Raw genomic sequence first — 27,261 nt, 5'->3', positions numbered from 1 at the left:
ATAATTTTTTGTAATAAAAATCTTGATGGCTCATATCAGACTGTAACATTTGGAATAACGTTGATCCTAATTTTTGATAGAGATGTGATTTGCATAAAGTGATGAATTCTGCTTATCTCAAAATGTTAAAGAGTCTTTTAAAATAAATTGTGCTCCAGATCCAGATAATCATCAAAAGCATATCAAGAATATGCTTTTTTTTTTTTTTAAATCCAAACAAAAATTTAAATTAATTTCTGCTTGATCCTGCAAACAAATAGATGGAACAAACATTTCAATGGACACTCAAACCGAACTTGTCATATAACATCCGGATACTTATACATGTCACTACAGTGACCTATTATTTATGTCAATACGAATGAAGGTCAGTGAGTTCTTGTTGACCTGCAAACTATGCGATTCTAACTTTATGCCGGTGAGTGGCAGTAATGAGCCAACTTCGTATTTGCTAACAGCTAATAAAACCTGAAGAAGAAAAGCTAAAAGCGAGCTCCTGAGTTTTATTTTGAAAGCGCGTACCGGAACAAGCAAATGCTCACCAATTTGCTTGACTCCCGTTAATTACACTGAGTTGTGAGGGGGAAACTTCCTTCTCAGATCCTGTCGGTTCTTTCCCTTCTCAGATTTGTGTACGAGTTGGGAAGCCTCAGCAGCGCCGACGTGCGAAACGGGAGAAGCGTATCAAATGTTTCTGTCTGACTTGTGTCGCCTATAAATTTGTCACTTTTTTCAGTGAGCGAATGACGGACGATAATGTTGGAGTCATGTAGGCTCTGCTTTTCAGACTTTGGAAAACAAATCGGGTATTGTCGGTGAATTCTCGGGAGATGGCAGAATAGTTCGACCTGCGCCCGTTTCCGAGCCCTGTAAAGGCACTTTGACAAAGGTAAGTCGAATCATGGCGTACCTAATTCTATTTTACCCAGACTGCAAATTCAGCACCAGATCGGAATACAAATATTTAACATTTCGTTGCAGAAGTTTTATGGAAGAAGTGTCGTGACGTGTTTTCACAAGAAACACCGTGTCTTCGAGCTTCTTCTTTCCCAAAACCCTATCCTGTTTATACTGCAGCCAAAGATCTTTTTAGTTTTTAATTTAGATTGTTAGAGGAAAATAACCCCGTTCAAAAATACAGACTGACGTAGCACAGTCTAGACACCGGCATGATTCGATCACGTATCGGCAAATAGTGAGGCTAAATGCCACTAAAGACTTTTCCTAGGTGCAATCTTAATTTCACAATCAAATCAAGCCCGACACATTGCAACTAGTTGTGACCTAGTTAGGAGTCTTTTTGTCATGCTAACAGTCTGGGAGGGTCGGTCCTGGCTGATGGTGTCTCATCCTCCCATGCTGAGCACTTTAACATCACAATCGCTGTCCTGGGGGGTAGCAGCAGAGCCCAAAACACTGGGAGCACACACAAGGGTTTGCAATGTGCTGTGGTTTTAATTTTTTACCAGTGAACAAAATACTCCCAACACCACAAATCTAGTTCTATGAGATGCTAAAGTAGTTGATTACATTCTTTTTCCTGTTTGGGATCAATCAGGCTTGTGTCTTGTGATGAGATTGCAGGGTGGTCAAATGAAGAAAGCTGCTGATGAGAAGGTGCTAACTTCATTACAAAGGTGTTAACCCATCTGAAAACATGCAGAGATAGTTGTACAGATTAAAGTATGTGTGAATGAGGATGTCTCACACTGAAGTCATCAGAATCTCATCATCACGCCGCTTCCTCGCTTTAACAAAGGTGCATTCCCACATACTACTAATCAGGTTCTTCTCCAACTAGTAGCCCACATACATGCCTGCAGACACCCAGTTTTTATTCTATTTTTTTGTATGGCTGTTCACAGCTATACAAAACTGTGATCTCCTTTCTAGATATATGATTCATTCAAGGTGTCAACACTTTCATGTATATTCGTGACAATCTGAAAGCATATGGATTAAGAGTGTCTGGCAAAGGAGACTGTTTAATCAATATGGATTAACCTCTCAAAAGGAATTCAAACCAGAAGTTTGTGGTGTAATATGTGAATTGTTGTTTGTGAATTTTCCTTTGACTTATAAATACATTTGTAAGCAAAATGATTAACCCAATTTAACAGTAGGTAACTATACAGTTTATGAGCTATAGGTGATAATTAAGCCACACAAGAAAAATAGATTTAAAAAAGATACAATGACTGAGTTCTCTGTAATATAAAATGATTTTAATGACTTCATGATGGGCGTCTTCAATACTTTGAGAGACCCTTTTGCTGATTTGACCTGAAAACATGATGCATAGCCAGACACTGGGTCTTGGCTGCATTCCTAAGGAATCTGGGTCTATTTCTCATGGCCCAAAGCCTCCAGTCCTGCAAAGTTGATGGGTTTGCATGATGAAACTTCCTTCTTTAAATCCCACAACAAGTTTTCTGTGGTGTTGAAGTTGGGCGACTGACAGCCCACACAGACATCCACTCTTAAATTCTCCATGACCTGATTTGAAACAAGTTGTTGGTGGGCTTGGGATCATTGTCCATTTGGAATGTCCAGTGATGCCCATGATCCAGCTTCCTTGTGGATGTTAAGAATTTTTCTTTTAGGATTTCTTGACCAAATCCACCTTACCCTCTACATGCTGCAGGTGTGAAGCAGCAGAGGAAACAACGCTGCCCCAGAACATCACTCAGCCACTGCTGCGCTTCACTATAGGTATGGTGTTCTTGGATCAGCATTTCTTTCTCCAGGAAAAAATGCAGATCCACAGGGCCTAACAAATGGGATTTGTTTCTTTGCTTCATCCTCAAACTTGTGTGCTTCTCTAGACTGATGTGAGGTCTTTGAAGTCTGATGCTTTACCAACAACTGATTTGCCCATATGTGTTTTTATGAGGCCTGATATTCAAAAGGTGGAATCATTTTGAGACTGCAGTTGCTATTTACTGAATCATTTTGGTATTGAATATGGGAGAAGAAAAATCACTATTAAAAGCTGATCTATTTACAGTATTTTCCATACAATAAGGCGCGCCTAAAACCCTTTAGCTTTCTCAAAAACTGACAGTGCGACTTATAATCAAATGAGCCTTCTATATGAAAAAAAGCTTTAAAAAGGCCAGTCATTGAAGGTGTGCCTTATAGTCCAGTGCGCCTTATAATGCGGAAAATACTGTAACCAATACTGTAACCAATCTACTGTGATTCAGTTATTCTGAACTGCTGTTAGACAGCATGACCTGCCAGTAAACCTAATAAACCTTTTGGGGTTGAATAAATTTCCGTCCAACCATACAAAGTTGTTGTAAATATCAGGTTTCTTTAAGGGGTGGAGACCTTCTGATGATTAATAGTCACAGGAACCCCAACTGTTCTGCTTGGCCGTTTGTGTTTGTGTGGCCGTTTTATGATCTGGAGAATAGAACCCTGTAGCTGACCAGCCGTTGGTGTCAGAAATCCTTTTTGGTGCTCAGTGTTCTTGATGGATTTGGGTCATGAAGTCTGGCTGACAGTGGTCAGATAAAAAGGACGCCAAACATTCTGGACTCAGACATGGTTCAACTCCAAGGGATCTTGGAGTCTTCGGCAGAGACAGCTCGAGCTAACCTGAATGTGATTCCTTCAGCTTGCATATAGGCGGCTCCTCGTTCCTCATGTGTCCTGTTGTACAGCAGGATTATAAAAGCTAGTCGGGGGTAACATCTACCTCAAACTGGTTGGAGGTTATCTGTCCAGCATTCCCAGACACAGAGCTGGCTGTGGTGTTGTACCAGTGTCATAAAGTCCCCCTGCAGCAGAAAAAAAAAACATTTCTCAGGGGGGGCTTCTTGTTGTGTGTGAAAGTGTTCATGTTAATGCAACTTCATTATGTTGTCCACTTGCCTGTCAAATGTAACACTGAAAAAAAGAGTAATTTAACCCAAAACCGATTTGTGAAGCAGTCTAAAACCCGAAGATGTTCAGTTTGTTTTCTCTCAGAGAAGAGAAAGGAAAGTAAATGTTCATAAAGGAAACAATTGTTTTTTTCCTGTTTGTGTTCCTGTCTGGATAAAAACCCAGACTTGGTACATGGTAAAAAGAGTCCTTTAAATGTTGGGTTAGGGTTAGGGTTAGGGTTAGGGTTAGGGTTAGGGGTTAGGGTTAGACTTTATCTGGGCTTTTCTATTTTTATCTGCGTTTATCTATGTTTTGTCAATTATGCTCGAGTAGCAGATGAATTACCAGGATTCTGGTGGAAGAAAGAAGAAAGCCTCAAAGAATCTTGATAAATAGTTAAATAATTTTTTTTTCACCATTTAACCCCAAAACTTCAAGAATAAGAATACTGAATAAGAATAATATTGTCTCAATGAGTAAATAATCTAAATGCATGTCTTACATGTAAATTGTAATGTAGCTTGTGTGTAGTAGGGACAGTTTTGAGTGAATGCTCAGTTTGGCAGAGATTTGCAGACATGAAGCACTCGTCTTAAGCAACAGAAATGTTCACAATATGTGAGAATTAGTAGAAGTATTGATTGGGGAGGAGTCTGCTGACGCTGTTGGTAGTTTGGGTTGGAACATTATGCAAGTGGAGGGAGGGGAAAGTGTGGGCTCTAAAAACCTTGAGACTTGAGAGATTGTTGGGGGTTTGTGTGTGTGTGTGTGTGTGTGTGTGTGTGTGTGTGTGTGTGTGTGTGTGTGTGTGTGTGTGTGTGTGCGCGTGTGTGTGTGTGTGTTTGGAATCAGGTTACTCAGTCTGTCATTAACAAGAGAGCTGCAGTTATGAGACCAAGATAGACTGCTTCAAGTCTGAGCAAGACTCTGTGGCTCATTGCTCTTCCATTTAGGCGACGTTCAAGTTAAATAAGGTGTGTGTGTGTGTGTGTGTGTGTGTGTGTGTGTGTGTGTGTGTGTGTGCTTGTGTGTGCTTGTGTTTGCATGTGTGTGTCTTCACGTGTATTTATACACTGACTTATAAGTCTGACAGAAAACAACGTATCAGACGAGTATCAGAGTATCAGACGAGGTAGCGGGCTGCAGGAGAACACAGCATGTGAACTGCATTTGTTTCTGCTCCATGCTTGTGTCCAGCTCTGTAGAAAGGGGCCTTCTGTCTGCAGTGTTATTTTTAGTCAAAAAATCCTTGAGCCTTTTTAATAATCATCAGCCATATGTAGCCCAAACATATCACGATGAGAAGAGCTGTCTGGGGCTCACGGGCACTGCAGTCCCAGCATGACACAAGATGATAGAGGGAAGAATGAGAAATGAAATCAAAGACTGTCTGTTGGTCTGCCAGATCCTCATTTTTTTGGTGACCCTGTGCAGGATTATAAATGACTGTTGTTCTAACTCCAAATATGAAGGAAGTCCAATAGAGATGTAGAGAAGGGAGACGAGACAATACCGTCATCAGACATAGACACACACAGTGGTAGTGGCTTTTCACTCTGCACACCAGTCTCAGACGGCACCGGAGACAGTCAGCAATACGCATTTTATGAGGCCTTCACATGCTTCAGTGCTCTTGTCTTAGTGTTCAGCTGTTATTGGGTAAAGTTATGGCTTTGTTTCGATTGCTGCTTCTCTCTGTTCTCGTTCCTGGTCCAAGTCGTGGGTTATTTGGTGTGGTGTCTTTACATCATCACATTATAGAGGCTGGCTTGAATTTATCCATTCAATTCCCCATGCTTGTACCAAATGGAGCATTTATAATTAGGACTGGACCATTTTGTATAAATCAGCATAATAACGATAATGATAATTTAAATACAATGTTATAGACGTTATCTGCAAATGCAGTTGTCGATTATTGATTATTATTGATTACCATCCCTGTTATTATTATTATTTTGTTAATTGATCAGAAAATTATGATGAAATTCATTTTACCAGTTCTCACAGACCAACTTGGCATGATTTCATTGGTTGTCTCATAGGAGCAGCCGTTGAAAACCTAGTTTAGATTAACAAACACAAATTCCACATCTACAAAGCTAAGCCGTTTGTTCAAAGTCTTAATTATCCAATTTTATCATTAAATCTAAATGTAAACGTTATGTTACTGCACGTTTCTTCAGATCTTTCCGGTAGAAGGCCGGGGAGCAAACCTGTCATTCCGTGCCCCTTTCAGCCTGCTCAAGGTGGAACTGCTGCGCCTTAAAAGCGTTTTGGCATTCTGTTCAAGTTATGAAGGCATGATGGGGGTTATTGTTTTGACTGAGCTGAGAGTGAATGTAAGAGAGCAGGATTGACATATATATCAAAGAGGTGAGCCGGCAGGATGGGGTGGAGGCATAATGTTTTGTCTACATGCGGTGTGTGTGTAACCCATAACTTGGGTTTTTCAAAAGCAGCTAGCTCAGTTGTTAGCAGCTAACTCAGAGAAGAAGAAATTTGGGAGACAAGGCGAGGTTTCAGAACACTACCCTCTAACCGGAGGAAACAATTAACTTCCATATAACTCAGAAGGTAAAAAGTTGACATATTACATTATTTAACTATTTAGACGTGTGTCTAACATATTACATTAGATTATGTTTTACTGTTGATTTCTTCAGTGTTTACAAAATGTGACCCAAAGCCTTCCCTGGAAGAGACAGTACATAGCCTAGTGCTGTGTACATATTATGGTGTTTCTATCTGTTTAGTGAATGGTAATCCATACACTGGTTAGTGCTCTGGTTAATGTTCGGTTATCGTATTAGCCCCCTGACTCCCCCAGCTCTGCCAGAGGCAGACAAGAATTGGTTGAAACCAAATATCCAATGAGCACATCTCTTTGGGGTGTTTGGGCCGACTGATTTACTTCCTGCTTGAGAGGGGAAAATATGTTTAAAGGGTGTCCCACGGTACAAATCAAGGTGTCCTGTTGACTAGTATTTCCCCAGAGAAGTGAACTTTGTGAGATGGTCGTTTGGAGGGAAGAGTATTTGTGCATTCCTCTGTTGGCAAACATCACTTAGAGCCATAAAGACGCTGTTTGAATTGGCTGTGTCAGATGTTTTGATGGCTGTGTGAAAACTAATGTCTAATTGCTATGGTGACCTTTACGTAGAAGACATGGTAACAGTGTCTTCAAAGTGCTGTAAAACCTTCTGGGTTGAGTCTCACAAGACCAAAAAGAAATAACAAAAGCACCAATAGTGGTCTTACTGCACTGAAAAGTGTGTTTGCCTTTGCGTAGGTGATGTGTTTCATGATACCACAAAGCTGGAGCAAACGGCATGTTTGTTCACCTCTGTCAGACTCTATACTGTATGTCTTCAGTTTTCTTTGTCTTACAAGTACTTCATTGGCGTGCTATTGCTCCGGTGATAACATACGGTCTTTGTCATGGAACTTCAGTGGATCAAGTGTTAAAAAGTCAATGTTTCGATGGGATCCTGTTAGAGTCTCATGGAGGTGTTGTTCATACCGAGGTGAGAGGAAGGTACCGAGGTGAGAGGTAGGGTGGGACTTGAGCAGGAAGAAGAGGCTGCTATTGTCTCTGATTTTATTTGATCTGAGCTAAATACACTGTGTGTGTGTGTGTGTGTGTGTGTGTGTGTTTTTGTGTGTGTGCACGCCTCAGCTGCTATGCTGTTGTCTACTACGACGCATGTTTGAGGCAGAATTGAACACTAGCGGAGTACGTTTGCATGTGATCCCATTGTGAGAAGAGGCAGCTGCTTAGATACTGTATGTCCGTGAGAGATGGAGTTTGGCTCCAGCTGATGGGTCACTGCAGACTGCACAAGCACTCCAAGGTGCCACGTAAGTCCCCCCTCACATCTCCCATGTTATGAGGCACTTGGCCAGTGAGCCATATTTCCAAAGGTCAGTGAGCTTCCTATCCAGTGCAATGATCCGTCTTTCACACATGACACTGGATGTCAACTAGGGGTCACTTTGTGTTTCACTGTTGCACAGCCAAGGTCACCGCACCACACTGAGTTGTCGACATGAAATGAAATAAACCAACATTTTAACAATTTCAGATCATGCCTTTTCATACTGCTATTTAATGCTGTCTGCCTAGAGATTTCCTAAAGTCAAGTTATCTATAAAAGTTTTTTCTGTATCAAAATCTTCAATCATATATTTAATGTTTTGTGGCATTTCAAAGTGCACCAATGGAAACATGGTGAGATGATTTAACTTTGTTTTCGTTTTAAAATCAGCCTTATGTTTCATTGAAAAGTCATCACACAGTCAAAATTGGTATTGCACAGCCTAGTAATAACTTTTGAATGGAAGATTTATTAGATGCTCCATGTTATGCTATGTAGCGTGGAGTGCAATAAGCTTAAAAGCAAAACACGTAACAACTTTTTCACTATATGACAAGGCACATTAAAACTGTCCTAAATGGATTTGCCTCAAGCTAAATAGAGATAACAGCAAGAGACCGGTTTGTTTTCAGGCACCATGGATTAGGATTGTTGAGAAAAGATTTAATAAAAGGACGTGATCACCTGATTTATGCAAAGTACAACTTGTTGTGTATGCAGTGGTTTTGCATACCGTAAAGTGATTCTTGACTCGGAATGTAACTCTGTCTCTCTGATCATATTGAAATTTATCACTAATCGATTTATCACTGATCGATTAATTAATGTACGTAATTTTCTGCAGATTCATTGTAATCGTATGTTCTACTTTGTTCATAACAAATTTGAGCGTGTGCTCCCTCATAACCTACAAAGAGTTAAGGTTGTGTATTTTTTTAACTTGGTGTTAGTCATCCCAAGTGTTGTATTTTACTGTAGGCAGCGAAAGCTGATTTGCTGAGCTGTAGTGTGAATATGAATGTGGGCTGCTGCAAAGAGGAGGACTTTCGCCCTCAGGTCTGTTTTACACCCACATCCACCTTGGAGTGAACCATCTGCCTGTCCCTGATGGCGTGCTGGCTCTTTGGCTGCTTGGTCTGGAGCTGAAGACGGGGACAGGGACACAAACAACAGGACCTGCATCCCCCCGATCTTTTTTGCCTCAATGCCCTGCAGTTTGCAGCAGTTTCCTCAGTGCTTGGGCTATTTGTGCCACGTTAACTGCCAGTCTGCCAGCTCAGACACAGATTCTACAGTCTCCCCCCTTTGCCAGCTTGATGACTCAGCAGCTCCTGCAGGGCCTCCTCCCTCTGCAACCTCAGTGATACGCCATACTCATCAGACAAAGTAGAGTTTGTCATTCTTTGCTTCATTGCGACCTGAATACAAAACCATACCAAAAATGGTTTTGTGTCAACTATTTGTTAGAGGATGTTGGACAGCGTTGAAGACACGCGATCTAAAATGATAGTCGAATGTGGGAATGTGCACCAGATCGTCAACATACATAATATCATCGCATCTGTCTACGTCCTTCTCTTTCTGGGTTCAGTTGTTTCAGCATGTGAGCGGCATGTTTAATCATCCCCGTCTAATCGCGTTAAGCTCTGCTCAACTTCTTAGAGAAGTGGTTATCAAGATAGCCCTCTGGAGGGGGAACACTGGAAAGAGTCTGGGGAGAAAACGTGGCGTCGAAACGTGGCATCATATAATTGGAGCCTTGATATGGAGGATCACTTTCAAGCCCCCCTAGCAAGCACTCCGCAGGAGTCAACCCTAACAAACTTTTCACTGGGCCACTATTTCAGCTATTTCGCTCAGGGTTGTAAACACTTTCACCGTCTTGTGTTGAGCTCAATGTGATCTCTATATGTCAGTGTACAAGGTCAGTGCTTACGCATCTCAGATGCATCGATACCCATGGCCCAAATGCCTGTGGTGGGAAAACTATTTAAACTAAAGTAAAAGCATGAATCTGACCAAGTAGTTCATTTCAGATGATGATCCTGCTTTCAAAACTGCAGATGTAATACATAAGTGTCTGGAAATCAACTTGAAATTATTCATGAATTATTTCATATGTAAATATTAGGACTATTAGTGTGTAATGATACTGTTGTTACTGATTTCATTCAACTTTTGATGTCATATTCTGGTTAAAGCAATCAAATGTCACCATTGACGAGTGGAATCCTTGACAGTTTAACTTCAACGTTTTAGTGAGAACTTTTTTTTAAATTAAAAAATTAATAAACTTAAGAACACACAGCTTACCCGACTGTACAACCTGTGTTCAGCAATATACCACACTGAAAAACATTACACCGTTACGGTAAACACTTGAAAAATTTCTTCATTTATTACAATCATGTGGAATTTTCACTGTTTTCCTATTAGAACACCACATCACAAGGAGGAAGATAAAAGGAGAGGTGGGGGCGTGGTTAGGCAGATAAAGAGTGGGGGGGGGGGCACACTCTTGGCAGGATGTCAGTGCTTTGAACACACTGCAGAACTCTGCCAGTGAATTCAGTATGCAGGGATAAAGGGTTGCAACGCGGATACACACACACACACACACGCACAGACGCTATGAAGTTGTCTGTTCAGATAGCAATTGGTTCTGCAGATGCTCGCCCTGCCTCTCTTCTTTCCCAGATCTCTTCTGAGGTCTCCAATATTAAGACTAGTCCTGGCTGTGTTATCAAGCTAAGCCGCTAACTGCTCAGTGATTCGTTACCATCTAATTACGCCTCGTATGCTGTGGACAAATGTGGAGTGATTCCATTTTGCTTTTTTGCAAAATAAATTGGCCAACTTAAAACACATGCAGGCAGGGCCGTCATTATCATTACATTTTAACTGATGAATAATTGCCACGCATATAATTGCAATTAGCTATTTAATTTCCTTGTGCTCATTTTATCACCCTTTATAGTACAAGTCTAATCACAGTATCATAATACAAATTCTCCTTGAAGAAGAGCAATTTATTGGCACTGTCTCATTTAATTAACACTGATATTCGGGGTGATGTGGACATAGTTATGGAAATATAGTATATCTCTTTCATCCAGATGGTTTTCCACAGATGAATAGGAACACTTCTAGTGGTTTTTCAGGCAGCTGAAGTAATCACAATCAGGGGATTATCTAATCATTTTGAAGGCTCATATACAGGTGCGTTTGTATGTGTACTCTGCACATAGGATAGACGCTTAGGCAACTCGGTTTGCTGCTCATGGCGAATGATAACTTATTTAAGACTATGTGTCTGTGCAGGGGAGAGGAAGTGAGATAAATGCAGATCCACAGCAAAGGTATTTCAGTTGTAGATATAAACGGAAACACGGGTAGTCATTGACCTACTCTATTTGGAGCCATTAACCAAGGCCTTGTGGTTTAGTTAATTGAGGTGAGTTATTGATCTGCCAGCTGGGAGTGACTCTACATGTTGTGTCCTGCTGTCTTTCTGCAACGGTGACATATGAACCAGAATCAAGATAACCAGTCAGAATCACTTTTTGTTTAAGGCTGTAGACTATTGTCTTCAACTCCTGGGTTTATCTCTTTATCCTGCCCCCACACCCCCCTAACAATACCCTAGCCATACCTCCTTACCAGCATGGTGCCTTCTCTCTGCTGTCCCCCAGGGTGTCGACATCAGACACCTCTTTCTCCCCTTTCCCTCACTTTAACCCACCTTGCCGTTGCACGCTGCACATCTCTCCCACACTGGCCCTGTTGGTCTGTTTGTCTGACCCACTGCCCCCCTGTTGCCCCCCAGCTAAACTGCCATTGCCTCATCACGCTCTCCTGCTTGCCCCTTACCCCTCCTTGCTTCCTCCCTAGTCCAAAGGCAGCAGACAGAGCTCCCGATTATCTCTGTTTGACAGCATCTGTTTTGTGCTCTTATTAAAGAACCAGCATGTGGTCTATGTGCGAGCAGCCCGTAAGGACGCCGCCGTTGGGTTACGCTAACATTACATCTTTAATCATTTATGTCTGAAATGGACACAAAGGCCTTTGGGGTTGGTGGTGGTGGGGTGGTGTTTATCATTGGCACTCAGGCGCTCATGCTTCACAGACACAGCCCTGGTGCTCAGCATGGCATAAACATGGCGCACTGCAGGCGAGGATGGCTCCACAAACACACATGTTGTCTGTGTAGAATTGTGTAGTTGAGTTCCTTTGGATTATAGTGTGATTTTTAAACTGGCGGTTTATTAAAATCTGGGACTGGGTGCAGCAAACAAACACAACTGCACAGTGTATGCAGATGCATCCACAGACGCATTAAATATTGAAGGATTAGACTTTTTCCAGGTCTCTAAACGATCGCATTTGTGCACCCACATTCATTCTCCCCGCTGCGCTCCTCTCCTCCTCTCGTCTGTCTGCTTCTCTACCCTCACTGCCAAGCAGCCTGTCCGCACACACATACACACACACACACACACACACACACACACACACACACACACACACACACACACACACACACACACACACACACACACACACATGCACACGCACACCCCAGCACGGACACATACACCAACATGAACACACACACTCTGAGGCAACCAATAGAAGAGCACCAGTCTCCCCATTGCTTGCCACTCAATGTCTTGTTGCCAGGACAACAGGAAGGCATGAGACCCACTTTACTTGATAATTTTAAACTTGGTGTTGACTCTTTGTGAAAATAAGAAAAGATTTCTTCAGTAAGATTGCTCTTTAATACTCTGTGACAGTCCTTCTCTGTCGTTTAGTGTCCCAATATTTTTGAAAAAACAAAACCGAAACCATTCTAATAGATGAAAATCAAATTACTTTTAAATCTTTAACTTTAGATAGCATTTCAGTGTATTCATTGGAATAGTTCACTCATTTTCATTATTTTTTTTTCTGTTCTTTCCCCCTCTAGGTCTATAATGTGTGCCGGGGGCATGTTTCATTTGATTTTGATCGTCCTGCTCTCTTCCTGTTTGAAATTGAAAGGTTAGTGTCTTCTCATAAAACTCATCTCAAACGTAAAGTAAGGCTGCAGGGAGAAAATGTTTCATTTTTTATAAATACTCAGGATTTAGTTACATGTAGTTCTAAAAAAAAACAAGGATTATAGTCGATGCACTTTCTCTGGAGGTTCCTAGAATATATAAGATATATAAAGATTACAGGTTTTAAGGTTATTTAGTGAGGACAGTCATGCTTTTCCCAAGGAGGGAAAAGTGATGACTTTTCGAGCATAATTTTGAGAAAATTGGAGATACGGTGGTACCTCTACATACGAAATTAATTGGTTCCGGAAGAGATTATATAAGTAGAAAATTACATAAATAGTGAAGCGTTTTCCATGCAAATGCCCTAATCCGTTCCGAGCCCCCCAAAAATTCTGACATAAATGTTTTATAAAGCATAAAAATGAATCTAAACATGTAACAAATACATGTTACAATTAGATTATTACACGATAAATGAGAGTTGTGCATAAAGTAAAAAACAAAGAAGAATAATGACTGTCATTTACCTTTTAGCTGCTGTCCTCATTGTTTTTTGCCCTCTTTGGTTCATGCGCTCTTGCCTTTCCATGCCGAACAGCAGAGTGAATTCCATTTGAACTTATCCAACCACCCACACGAGGTCACTCCTTAAACTTCCCTTTGTTTTATTAACGTGGCGATTGAAGATGCATTACGTCCATATTCTTTGGCGAGATCAACCAAACGCATCCCTTTTTTATGCTTTTCTATGAGGTTTTTTGTCCTTTGTTTATAAGGACAAAAAACCTCTTTTCTTCGTCTTTTCTTTTCCTCTTTTCTCCGTCACTTTCTTGGAGTCCATAGCGAATACGTCCTCAAAAATTTATTATATTTGCGCAAAACTATCAGAACACCTTACGGGTCAAGGGCCGAATGCCGAAGACACCGCATAAGCAGCACCGATTTAGCTCCACACAGAGGTGGAGTGGCATCCCTCTTAGCCAATGGGATGCCAGGAAGACACATAATAGGTAATAGCCAATGGCAGAGCAGCTATGAGAATGTTGCATTCAGGAACCTGTGGGAGATTCGACTATCAGCCGATACTGTGTTTTTACATTACGTAGGTTGAAATTTCTTTTGTAAGTAGAGGCAATATTTTCCTGCTGAGAAATTTCGTAAGTAGAAAATTTCGTAAGTAGAGACATTCGTAAGTAGAGGTACCACTGTACAACAATTGTTTGTGTTACTGAAAATGTGTTTACCAAAAATAAAAACAGAACGCCACAGGAGGTCTTTTCTACCTGTAGCCATCAGACTACGGTATGTAACTCCTCCCCTTTTGGAAAGGAAGACAGTTAACAATCGTCTCCCATTGATATTCACATTTGCAACACTTACTCACCAGTACTTGACATTCTCTATTTATTTTTTTGCTTATTTTGTGTTCTGTTGTCATTTCATTGTGTTGTTATTATTATTTTAATCTTTATTCTTCTCAGTTTTCTGTAACTCTTTGGAGCAACCAGGAAACAGAATTTCCCTCAGGATTAATAAAACGTGTCTTGTATTATTTTATCTTGTCTTATCTTTTTGCAGGTGATGTCATTGTGACAAACTTTGAATGTTTGTGCGATGGAGCATCTTGCAGCAGTCGGGCCCGATGTTTTGGCCAGCAGTGCTTCACCTCCCTAACTAAACTGAATGGGACATCAGTTCTCCAAAGGGGCTGTATCGCTGTTACTGAGGAAGGGTTCTTACACTGCGGAAGCACACCAACTCCTGAGCTGGTGATAGAATGCTGCCACGGGGACTTGTGTAACATGAACGTCTCCTTGCAGTCTCCAGTGAAAGGTACATGTGTGCTTCATAGCAACCAAAAGAACTTTGACTTTTCTGCTATTTACTGATCTAATAGTGTTATTTCTACACTTGTATCAATTTCCTTACTTCGTGCTCTCTCAGTGTTTTCCATAGTTTCTAGTTTATTTGTAACTACTGACCCTGATAACTGAGTTGCAGCGGTGGAAAGCACAGATATCTAACATTTTCAAAACTGGTTGCAAAACAGCTTTATTAACCAGACTAAAAAGCAATTTTACAAATGTGCATTTGACTCAGGACTTGCTAATCTGCCAATAGTCGCACTTTTCATTGAGACCATTGTAACTTAAATCAGTAATTCAATTGTTCTGAAATTGTGTGTGTGTGTGTATGATATATATATATATATATATATATATATATATATATATATGATAATATAAAGTATATATGTATGGTAATATAAAGTATATAAATATTTTATATTATACTGACCTAACTTCAATTTTATTAAAATTAAAATTCAAACGGGTAAAACATGTTTCTCTGTCACAATGTTTGCATTTACCTGAATCAGTTTCCCTCTTCCGCTGGTCAATAGTGAAACATTGTAGCCTGCACATTTTCTGAACTGAGTAAATGCCATTTAATGTAATGAGATAGAAATTGCTCTAATGGGTCTCGTCATATCTCTCTTTCCTCTCATCAGCTACAGAACTGCCTGCTGGCAGACCAGTTCTCAGAAACCAGGACTGTGTGTGTGAGGGCGGGGTGTGTGAGCGAGACCATCGCTGCACAGGCCAGCAGTGTTTCTCCTCGTGGAAGATGATTGATGGGGTGGCTATCCAACAGAAGGGCTGCCTGAGGGACGATGAGGAGGGCAGAGCCACATGTGCCATGCCACCCTCATCGGTCCGTGTTGTCAAGTGCTGCCAGGGCCATCTGTGTAACATGAATGTCACTGTGCAAGCTCCTGGGAAAGGTGACTTTCTACACACTGTACACATTTCTTATGTTTGTTGATCATTATATAGCTCATGCCTAGGGCTGTGATGGTATGGATTTTTTCCTACTGCTGTGTTAAAGCAACTTATAACTCTGATGGTGGTGGAACCCACTACTTTAGAAATAAAATCTGGTGTGAAACGCCAGAGGAACATACCCAACTCCAACATAACTGAAATAAAAGCTGAAATAAAACAGGTAATCATAAAAAACAAGCTTATTGATCATACGAAGAGCCTATGCAGCTCCAGCTACATTACCTGTGCGGTCTGGGTGATGATATGACTGAGCAGCACCGGTAGCACACAACCTTCATTTAGATTTTTTTCCAGCTGCCTCATACCTAAACACGGTGGCAGAGGTGTTGTGCTAGATACACTCCTGCTGCCTTCACCAGCAAAAGAAACATAAAAACAAAAAAATTGTGATGATGATGGACTCATGGTGATGGTGGGTGTCTCATCACTGTGGTCACGTCAGTTTTCACATGTCCATACTCATCCATCAAAACCTTTCCTGAAATCTTTTTGTTTACATTTTCATTTCATAACATATCATTGTGAAATACTATAAACATTTGAATTGTAATTCAAGAATAGTTTTAGTTTCTGTGGGAGGTTTGTTTATTTACTATCTGAATCTTTACTTTGAATCTTTTGTAGAGGAGATAATAAAGCCCGCAGTTAAGGAGGAGCATGTGTGCGTCTGTGAGGGCAGTTCCTGTGCGACAGGGAATCGCTGCATGGGCCACCAGTGTTTCTCCTCCCTCACAGTCAGCACCGGCTCCCTGCTGTACCAGAAAGGCTGCTTTAAGGTCTATGAGCAGAGCACACTGACGTGTAAGACCCCGCCTTCCAGAGACCAGATCGTGGAGTGCTGCCACGGGCATCTGTGTAACATGAACAGCACTGTGGAGCTGCCTGTCAAAGGTACAGTACTATACTACCCAGAATGCAACTGAAGTCTGACCCTTTCTCTACCCTTCAAGCAAAAGATGCTCAGGAGCTCCCTCTGGATTTCTGCAGCAAAGTCTTTTTCATCCATTCAGAGTCAGGACGATTGTGTGGGTTAGTTGTCACTCACTCTTCCCTCTCAATTTTCTGCTGAGGGAGCAACATGATCGGCTGTGAAATTGTCTGCCACAGCTGTTTTTGTCGACTTGAGCTACAAACTCCACGTAGTTACTCTCCTGCCATCTAATGAAACAGGAATTGGGGGAGGAGATGGTGGGCCAGTCAAAAGGAGGATCTGAATATTATTGAGTCATGGTCTACTTGCCCCCTCCTTCCTCTCAGCTGGTCAGAGCTGGCTGACAGGAGCCCAGAGGGTAACGCCACCTGGGAGGGAAGGAGGGGTGGGCCCACACAGGACTGCTCTTGTCCTTTTTGTTTTTTCCCTATTCTACTCGTTCTTTTCTCTCTGTAGCAGTGGTTTATATGTATAGATGGTACCAGTATTATAAGGTTTATATGCTTAGGGATTCGGTAATATATTTGTGATAATTTTGCCACGTTGTAACAAGCCATAGAATCAATAGGATTTTTTTCACAGTACTTCTCCTAAAAACCTCCAATTTCAGTGTTCCACAACACAAAAATGACTTCAATATGTATGTGTTTTGTAGTTATATAGATTTTTAACAGTGTGTAAAAAGGTAAAAAGGGTTCATAATTTCAGTAGTTGATAAATGGGGATCATTGTGCTGCAGGCGGAGCTACGCAGTTTTCCTATGGAATGTTTGGAAAGTGTGAGTGGTGGTCAGTTCCTCAGGCTGGCCTCTTCTTACTTGATGAGATCCTCTTGGTGTGTGTTCATGAATGAATGTGCTGTGTACACCCCCTCCCAGAAATGGTTCTCTTAGACATGCAAACTCATGATTTTTGTATTTTATAAGACTAAGTAAAGTTAAAATATATCTTTATTTCGCGTCTAAATGTTCAGAAATGATGGTCTGAGGAAAATATTTCTGTCCCCCCACAGCTGACAAGATCTCCAGCTACAGTGTGACGACACTGGTTATCATTATTGTGGTGCCCATCATGGTCCTCATTGTCCTCTCTGCTGTCGCCATCCTGGTGTTCAGACGCATCCACCAGAACCAGATGGAGAGACTTACGTCACGAGATGCAGAGTACGGAACAATCGATGGTCTCATAGCGTCCAACGTCGGGGAGAGCACTTTAGCTGTGAGTTCTGTGCAGCTTATTATTTCAATTGATAGCTGTGTTTATCATCACGTTTGTCGGGTTTGTAACTCGTTGACAACCTCAAAGGTGCGGAGTGTCTGTGGAGTTAGTCTAAACAGTGTGTACCTGACCAAGGTTAAACAAGAACAGACAAAGTGTTAAATAAATTGGATCAGATTTAGCAAAATATTTGTTTTCATGGAATAGAACCATTAAGTATAATCTATTAACAGATGAATTTAAGATCTCCTTGTTCATTTCTGAGCTGATTGAAATTCAAAATACGGTACCCCAGATGTTTTACAGCACCAGAAAATATTAATGGGATATAATTAATGAGAAAATAATCAGGATGAAGCTGCTGTCTGGTGAGAGGTGGGGTATTTAAAGACCTGTCAGTCATTTAGAGTGATGGAAGGTCAAATGTTCTAACATTCACCAACAACAGAGACTTGAACACCCTCCTAAAATGATGTGTATTGAGAACTTATGGTGTTCAGTTACACACTATTGGATCAGTTTGGACTCCATACCTTCTTGGCATAAGATATTAATGATTGACACTACAGCAAAATAAACGAGGATTGTCTTCTTTTAAAAATCCAAAGCTCTGATGGTGGCAGCAGTACGGTGGTGTTGAGCCTTTTTGTTTTTCCTTCCATGTGAAGCCAGTCTTTACACTGTTGTTGTAAAGTTGAAAATTACTCCAAAATGTGTTTGTGGCAGGAGCTTCTTTTGGTTTAGTTCCTGTGTAGAAATGATCTACAGACACACTTAGTTTAAAACCAAGCACCATGAGTGTAAAGGCACAAAGAGGGATATTTTGGATATGTAGTGCAGGGTTAGTGTCCATCAATAGGTTGTGTGTGTGTGTGTGTGTGTGTGTGTGTGTACGTGTGTGTGGTAGGTGGTGCTGTTGCTGGAATTAAATTGTTGTTTTGATCTTCTCAGTCATTTTTCCACTCTCCCCGAGTAAAGTCTTTTGTTATTTATTTTTCTCTCCACTCAGCCACATTGTAGTTTTCTGCTCAGCGCTTCATGTGTGGGGGCCCCGCTAAACTGATCCAGAGTTATGGAGGAGTCCTGTGGTCAGGGTTTTGTCAGAAATACAACCCAGTGCCATTCAGTGGCTCACCCACCAGCTATATAATCTACTCCAGCAGCAGTTTAGCTGAACTAACAAAAATCATGGTTGTTCCCATGCATTTCATCTTCCTATAGCCTCACTTAAATGAACATCAGGATGTGTTAGTGTATTTCTAATAATGTAATATAAGCATGTATTGCACACTTATAGCCCAAATTTTTCTTGTTTGGCTGTCATAGAACCTCAAGTCTTAAAACATTGATGATGCAATTTATATCTATTAATGAAACTTGCAGATGTGCACAAACTTTAGTTTGTGCACATCTGCAAGTATGATCATTTCTGTGTGTGTGTGTGTGTGTGTGTGTGTGTGTGTGTGTGTGTGTGTGTGTGTGTGTGTGTGTGTGTGTGTGTGTGTGTGTGTGGCAGATATACAAACAAACAGCTGGTTTTGGCTTTCTTTCAAGCTATTTCCAGTCCATCAATGCACTTGGCAATGAAATGCCCAAACAAGGTGCCACAGACTGTTTGTTTCTGTGTAATTAAAAAGTACTTGGCAGCGCTGTGAGAAAGATGATTATGAACAGCGGTATGGATATGAAGATTACACTGGTGAAATATACTTGTTTGTCCCCCTGCAGCCTGCTGATTATAATGATATGGCCGAGGCCTGATTGCATCCTGATGTGTGATCTCCCAGCCCAAATATTGTATATCCTCCTAAACCAATCCTCCTGCACCGAAGAGAGGAATTTAAACTCACTGCGGAGCAACTCATCATTCATTTTATACTGTAGCTCCTGTCTTGCATTCCTCTGTAGTGATTTTAAATTGTGTCTCTGGCAGCTCTTGCATTATGCGTCTGTTTATCTGAGGCATCACTCTTCTTTGTTGTTTTCAACCCTCATTCTCTCCTCTCAGTTTAATCATTTGTTTTGCAGGGCGTCTACTAACTTTACCGCTCTGCACTGCCCTCTTGTGTTGGCTGCAGGATGCTGCATGTCTCATAACTGGGATAAAAATAAAAGGCTTAGCAGCATTGCGCCTGTTTTCAAGTCTGGTCCTTGGATTAGATAAAATCTCTAGCGCCGACACCAATCACCAGTGAGAGGACTACACTTCTGTTGTTTACTCAGCAGGGGGCACTCTGCACCTGTAGGATAGACACACCCACTAATGCACTACATCCTGGTACACACATCCTTCCAGCACATGTGGGTGCCAAATCAAAGGCAGCCTGCTTGTATTAGTCACCGTCTGACTCACAGATGGTCCTTATGTCATCTTTTTTTAAGGCTCAAAATGCAATTTTCCTTTGGAGAGGTTATCATTCAACTGGTTCACCTAAAATAAATACTTAAGCCTTTCACTCTTTGTTTTTCTGTTTCCTAGGACCTGCTGGATCACTCCTGCACCTCAGGAAGTGGCTCAGGCTTGCCTTTCCTTGTTCAGAGAACTGTTGCACGACAAATCACACTAAATGAGTGTGTGGGTAAGTGTCCTGTTAAAAGCTGTTTTCATGTTGACAATAGCATTGTCTCAGAAGACTCACCTCCCACATTCATTTCAGTGAGGCACACCCACTGAAAATGCAAAAATACAGTAAAGCCTTGCTAAAAAGGTATCAAGATGTAGCTGTTGGTCTGCCTCTGAGCCAGCAGGAAAGGTTGTGTAGAATCTGTGATTCGCACAGGTTGTCAGTTTAACAATGTCTCATGTGTGCAACCTACCACAAAGGATGACCATGAGACATTTTAAAAGAAGTATCAGTAAGCTCCGAAGGTGTTCAGTGTATGCAAAAGGGTTGGTGACTATAAAGGCAGCAATGCCATGAAACGCTTTCAGTTGTCAAATTTGTTAAGATGTGTGGCTTTGGACTGCTCAGGCAAAGTATATCACTGAGTGGTCATGCATGATTTGATCACAAGGAGATAGAAAAGCAAACTGACATCAATATGTTAGAGACAACTGAGGCTGATCTTGCCTTGGACGCAACTATATGCTGTATGTGATGTGTTTTCTCTCTTTGGTAGCTAGATAAAAATCACACACACACGCATACTCAAACTAGTGGGCATATTTATTATGGGATTCAAAAACAAAAGTCACCGGGGATCAGCATCAACCAAATAATGCAGTGAAGAACAGATGCAGCTGAAGCAAATACTTCCAAGACTATCTTTGTTGAATGTTACAGGCCTTTCTGTGCTCTGCGTGTGAATGTAGATGATGACAGGAGAGAAGTGAATTGAGTCGGAGTCTGACCCGAGCACCAGGCTACTAAAAAAAGATGAGGTGGATGCCCAGCAGTCCCTTATGATTAAGTTAAACTTTAATCCAAGTCAGAAAAATGATTTTTTAAAAATCCTGAATCTACCTTTTTGTCTGGATCCACTCCAAAATGTAATGAGTTCTTCCAGCTGAATGCCTAAAGTGTGTGATAGAGGGAAATGGTGAAAACAGCCTCATCTTATAATGATGAAAGTAGCACAAAATTCCTTGATCTTTAAGGATCCATTTCTAGGTTCAACGTGTTCTTCCTGCCACATGTCTGATCCTCCCACCAAGTTTCATGGATATCTGTCAAGTCATTTGTTGTAATTCCACAAACAGGCAAACAAACAGGCCAGTAGATGGTGGTAAAAACAGGGCATTCTTGGCGTAGGTAAAAAGGCCCAATTAAGTCTGCGGGTCTGGGCTTTCTTGTAAAACTTACACAGAAAACACTGTGTGACTCGTCTCCTCTGCCATCTTGACAATGAGTGCAAGAACAAAACCACTAATCACAGCACACTGAACCCTTCACAACAGCAAGGAGACATTTCTGTCATCTTCTGTCATGCAGGTAAGGGTCGTTATGGCGAAGTGTGGAGGGGTCAGTGGCAGGGAGAGAGTGTCGCAGTCAAAATCTTCTCCTCCAGAGATGAGAAGTCCTGGTTTAGAGAGACCGAGATCTACAACACAGTGCTGCTGAGACACGAGAACATCCTGGGTATGTACCAAAGTTCATCTATTTTGAGTGCGTGACACAGAAAATATAGTTAATTCTTTTTATTTATATTATGTTGACTTTTTTGAAACATCTTGTTCAGGCCTTCTGCAAAGATAACCCAGAGTAAATTCACTTTTATTATTACAGAAATATCAAGAGACACTAGAGCTGAAAATGTTGTAATTTTTCATATCACAAAGGGCCCAAACATGCTTTAATGACATGCTACATTGTATTAGTTGATCAAACGTTTACGAAATGTGTCGTTGATATATTTGTCCTAATGTAGGCTTCATAGCTTCGGACATGACCTCGAGGAACTCCAGCACTCAGCTGTGGCTGATCACTCACTTTCATGAGATGGGCTCCTTGTACGACTACCTTCAGCTCAGTACCCTGGATGCACCCAGCTGCCTGCGCATGGCGCTGTCCATCGCTAGCGGCTTAGCCCACCTCCACGTCCAGATCTTTGGCACTCAGGGCAAACCTGCCATTGCCCATCGCGACCTAAAGAGCAAAAACATACTGGTGAAAAAGAATGGGCAATGTTGCGTTGCTGACCTTGGTGAGAATTGATTTGAATCACATGAAGAATGTCTTGTGTCCATGTGTTTTTCCTTACATCCTTTTAAACCAATAGACAGTCATTTCTATCTTACTTATGAATCCAGGAGTTTTCCAAACACCAAATATATCCAGCAGAATTTTGGGGTACATGATCAACAAGACAACTAGAATGGTAACATTGAAATGTGACGTTGGATTATCATCCACCTTGAAACCAGTGGATAGTTTAATAGAACATTAGGATTCAGGGACAATGCTGCTGCGGCAGCAACACTCTTCTGGCTTCTATCTGCTGAGCCATGTTTGTTGTTAATTTAGGAGGAACCGCTGCTTCAAAAAGCGCTTAATCAAAAACACATTAAGGAGAGCTGGGACTACTTTATCTAATGCTCCAGTGTTCCATTTGCAGCTGCGTGAATTAAAACTAATTAAGATGCAAACCATAACCTGGTGAAAGGCTTGACATATTTCCAGGCTTCATCGTAAAGACGTCTGCTCTGAATGATGCCTTTTGCTGTTCTGACAAACATGCTGGATTTTGTTTGTCTGTCAAGCAACTGATTGAGTTTAAGTGCATCCTGCGTGTGGAAACAGAACTTAAAACTAGTTGCTAGACTGTCTTTAGTCTTGGGTACCAAAACAGAATCTTTGTGCGTGTGGTTTACTTCACTGTTTGAACTCCTGGCTGCAGAATGATTTATGTGCTCATTCATTCATTAGCTTCAGGGGAAATGCAGAGAGTCTGAAAGGTGTTGTTATGAGCATGATGATGGTTCAGCAGTTTGGACTGCTATGCAACTTTCTTAGGTGTGACATAGACACCTGACACCTCATGTGCACAACGCTTTTAAACTGGACAGAACATTCAAATAGCAATTAACTTACTTAATAGAAATAATACTTTTATATTCTTGGCTCAGGGTAGAAAACATGGTTGTAGTTACATTTTTAAAGTATTTTTAATGAGGTAATTGACGTGTTTTGAATAGTAGTTTGTTCATTTATTGTTTCTTTCATTCATTCATTCATTATAGGTCTGGCTGTCATGCATTTTCAAGACACCAATGAACTGGATGTGGGGAACAACCCTAAAGTGGGCACTAAGCGTTACATGGCCCCTGAAGTGCTCGATGATTCCATCCAGATGGACTGCTTTGAGTCCTACAAGAGGGTGGACATCTGGGCTCTGGGCCTCGTCCTATGGGAGATCGCCAGGAGGACAGTCAGCAACGGTTGGTACATTCAATATGTGCCATATTGCTGGTGGATTCCTGTAGACCTGCTTGTTTATAACACCAATTTTCCTCATTATTTTATATGTATATACACACGTCGAGAAGTGACAACCTGTGCAATCAAGAAAGAGATTCAAAAGAAAAAACAGGGCAGCAGTTTGACTTCTATGGTTGATGTGGTTACACAGTTTTGTCGGAGCTAAAGCACCGGACAAAGTAAAAGCTTTTATGTTATTGATAGAAAGATTTGCCCTTGATGTAAGAAGCCAGAGGCAACTTAGGTGTTATAAAACTTTCATCCTCCATTCACTGTCAAATTGATTTATTGCATTATGGTAGGAATTTGGCTTTCAGCATCAGTTAAAATATTCATCTACTCTAAAGTAACCACATCTATATTTTGTCTCACGGCTGCACTCCAGAATTCAATCAGGGCAGGCCTTTATTTCAGCCGAGAATGGAAGGTCGCAACTTAAGAGGCCAAAACGACTCATGACCAAAACAGCCGTGCCATCACATTAATATTTTTTATACATCTTGATGTATTTCAGATGCTGGACATTTTGTTGATCTAGCTGTTGTTTACACTTGATTTTATGAGATATGAAAGGAGGATGCTGTTCTTGCCTCAACAATAGGTATTGTAGAAGACTACAAGCCACCTTTTCACGACGTGGTCCCAAGCGATCCCAGTTTTGAGGATATGAAAAAAGTTGTGTGCGTGGATCAACAGAGGCCCATCATCCCAAACAGATGGTTTTCAGACCCAGTGAGTATTTGAAACAGTCAGTCAGTACCAAATGATTCAGGTCTTCCTGCTTTTTCATAGTCAAAAATATAAGCACTGCAAAAATATTATGATGTAGACAAGGGACACACTGATTGATTCACTTTTCACAATTATTTTTCAGACCTTAACCTCCATGGCTAAACTCATGAAGGAGTGCTGGTACCAGAACCCATCAGCCAGATTAACAGCGTTACGCATCAAAAAGACACTCACAAAGATCGACAGCTCTCTGGACAAAATCAAAACGGACATTTGAGCTTGCATCAGGGGAAAGAGGCAGACACACTAAAGGCCTTTAAAGACATCCAGAGGATGAACCATCCACAGAAAAAATTCAAAAGACAAAAAACTTGATGGGTTCAGTGCCCTTATAGTGGCACAGACCTATATTTATTTTAGAACACTCGGCGGGACACGTTTTGGCATCCAAAGATGGCTTACTGGGCATGTTTGAGACTGCTAATAGTCTTGGAAATAGGAAAGTATGTATTCGACTTACGGTATAGGAGCTGGACTGCAATGTTCATCAAGGAAGACACTGTTACTTGGGCATTTTAATAGGCTTCCTTTTGTTAAATCTTCAAATTCAGTTTGACACATTTTTCTAGTTTGAAAAATAGCCAAGCATAGCAATTTCACTTTGTCTCTCTTATTGTACTGCATTGTTCATTTGCATTATGGTGGATTCCTGTGGGAAAATAAGTCAATTTGCCAGTGTAATCAGCGTACTGTAACTTCATAAACGGCGATCACAAAAGTGTTATGTTTTACTTTGCACCTCTGTTTACAAAGCTATCAGAAAAAGTTTTATCAGATCCTACAGTCCTGTAACATTTAGTGATACGGCTACGACTGTGGCATTGTTGTATTCCTGACATGTCACCCACCTAAAGGTACTTTGTAGCAAGTTATTTTATATATCACCATGGATTTTACATCTGATTATGTTTGTGAACTGTGCATTTCTTCAGCTTTACAAAGACAAATGCTAAAAGAATACAATATCTGTTAGATGATGCTGAACTTAATTCCTCCAGAAGCCTGTGAGTAAGCCTGTAAAGCCTGCATAATGTCTTAATGCGTGCATTGTCAAGTGAATGAAGTCAAACTTCAGTTGTTGTTTTTTTAATTTCTCTAACATTTTATATCAATTAGTGATTTATATTAATTAAATAGAACAAATGCTTCCGGTTTTCTGTCTTATTTGTCGGTCCACTGCTTTGACGCGCACTAAAATTAAGATTCTACTCCATGATTAAGATGAAAGTTTGCAAACTCATTCATCCCAGATAATGAATACCATTGATGCCATTGCCAAGACTTCCACTAAGATTTCCTCTCCACCAGCTTGCTGACATTTTTGGGAACAGGTCTGGGAAAAGGTTAAAATGGATTGCGCCAGACATTCAATCAAAGGAGTCAGGTGACCACCTGACACTTTCATTCAGCAAGTCAGTATTCACCCATTTATGAAATAACTCGGCAAATCATGAATAGATTGACACAATTTGTTGACAAGGTTTTGTCTTTTAAACTCTGAATCCTACTGGTTAACCCCATGATTAGAAATCCCCAGGATTTAGCACTGTTTACAATTCAAACTTACTTATGACCATTTTAAGGTCCAAAAGACAGCTATGCTCACCATGAAGTGGACTATTACATATACTGGCCTTCCAGTTAAAAGGCCTATTTCATATTCCAGTGGCTGCCTCTAGTTTTGTCAGTACCAGCTGTAAACTGAAACTGTAGCAGATGTCTTGGCAGATGTCCATCAGAAACTGGGCTGCTGATGGTTCCCAAACTGATTAATATGCTAGAGTAGTCATGGGCCAGATGATGTCTGACAGTGCAGAGATGCCGTGCTCGCACATATCAACAGCTGTTAGACTTTCTTTATTGACTGTCCCCATATTCAGTGTCATTTGATCCGTCCTGCATTACACTGAGCACAGCCTGTTGATTATGTGGCCTGATATCCATGATAGTCATGGCAAAGAAGAAAAAAAATCATTTGCAGGTGTTGATTTCTGTTTAGGAGGTAAATGTCTAATTATTTGTAGAGAACATGAGGACTAGCCAGATTTACGAGACAGAACTTTGGTCTACTCATTCATTGTGTAGACTGGGATTAAGTAGAGTTATCTTTGACTCCCCCTGGTGGTTATTCGTGAAACAGCAGAACCAACCCTGTGACACATTGCCTGCAGTGAAAAGTGAGTTGAGCTGTAACTGCTGAGTTTAATGTACAGCACACTCATTTAGTAATCTGTACCTGACAGTTTTTTACCTTCCTGTTGGGCGGAACAGTTTGTAGCACTGCTGTCTGTCTATGCTGGTTCTTTCAGTGTTTCTGACCTGGGTTCTGTTCACATCCATGAACACAGGCTGCAGTTTATAGTTTAATAAAACAGACTGGGTAGGAGCAAGCAATTACAAATCATGTGGAACTTTATTAGCTGAAGATTTTTGAAGCATTGCACCTCTCGAGTAAAGTATCAACAACGGTGAGTATTTTTTTTGTGAATATTGTGGCTTTGTCATGCAACAATTATGCTCTCGTTATTTTTATTTGATTAGTGTTATTAAAGTGAGTTTTGTGTCACACTTTCCTGTATGAATGTGTGTTTAATCACATCACCGTAAAATGTTTTGACACACATTGTCATGCAGGTGGTAGATGCAGCACAGCGGTACTTTTTTTTTTTTAATTATTAATTTCTATTTTATGTATTAGAATGATCTCCTAGGGGAAATTAGTGGCACATTCTAGTGTTAGTAGTTTACATATATATATATA

At 40.9% G+C, this 27,261-nt stretch overlaps 1 protein-coding gene across 3 annotated transcripts; it reads left to right on the top strand.

The window, feature by feature from the left end:
• The first annotated feature begins 590 nt into the window (after nt 1-590).
• LOC137605055 (activin receptor type-1-like) lies at nt 591-25,647 on the top strand. Of its 3 annotated transcripts, XM_068329403.1 has the most exons (13): nt 591-889; nt 2,645-2,712; nt 12,721-12,794; nt 14,375-14,629; nt 15,309-15,581; nt 16,267-16,533; nt 17,585-17,790; nt 20,270-20,369; nt 21,723-21,869; nt 22,159-22,434; nt 23,471-23,668; nt 24,310-24,440; nt 24,583-25,647. In XM_068329403.1, exons 3-13 carry the CDS (start codon nt 12,728-12,730, stop codon nt 24,715-24,717), a joined length of 2,055 nt encoding a protein of 684 aa, XP_068185504.1. In that variant the 5' UTR covers nt 591-889; nt 2,645-2,712; nt 12,721-12,727; the 3' UTR covers nt 24,718-25,647. The 3 variants fall into 3 exon arrangements, with proteins under 3 accessions (XP_068185504.1, XP_068185505.1, XP_068185506.1); XM_068329404.1 differs by lacking the exon at nt 2,645-2,712; XM_068329405.1 differs by lacking the exons at nt 24,310-24,440; nt 24,583-25,647 and adding an exon at nt 24,223-24,238 and having other exon boundaries at nt 23,471-23,699.
• Nucleotides 25,648-27,261: the final 1,614 nt, after the last annotated feature.

The sequence above is a fragment of the Antennarius striatus genome, chromosome 12 (genome assembly GCF_040054535.1).
Source record: "Antennarius striatus isolate MH-2024 chromosome 12, ASM4005453v1, whole genome shotgun sequence".
Lineage (NCBI taxonomy): Eukaryota > Metazoa > Chordata > Actinopteri > Lophiiformes > Antennariidae > Antennarius > Antennarius striatus.
The sequence above is the reverse complement of the archived record's forward strand: the minus strand, read 5'-3'. Positions and strand labels throughout refer to the sequence as shown.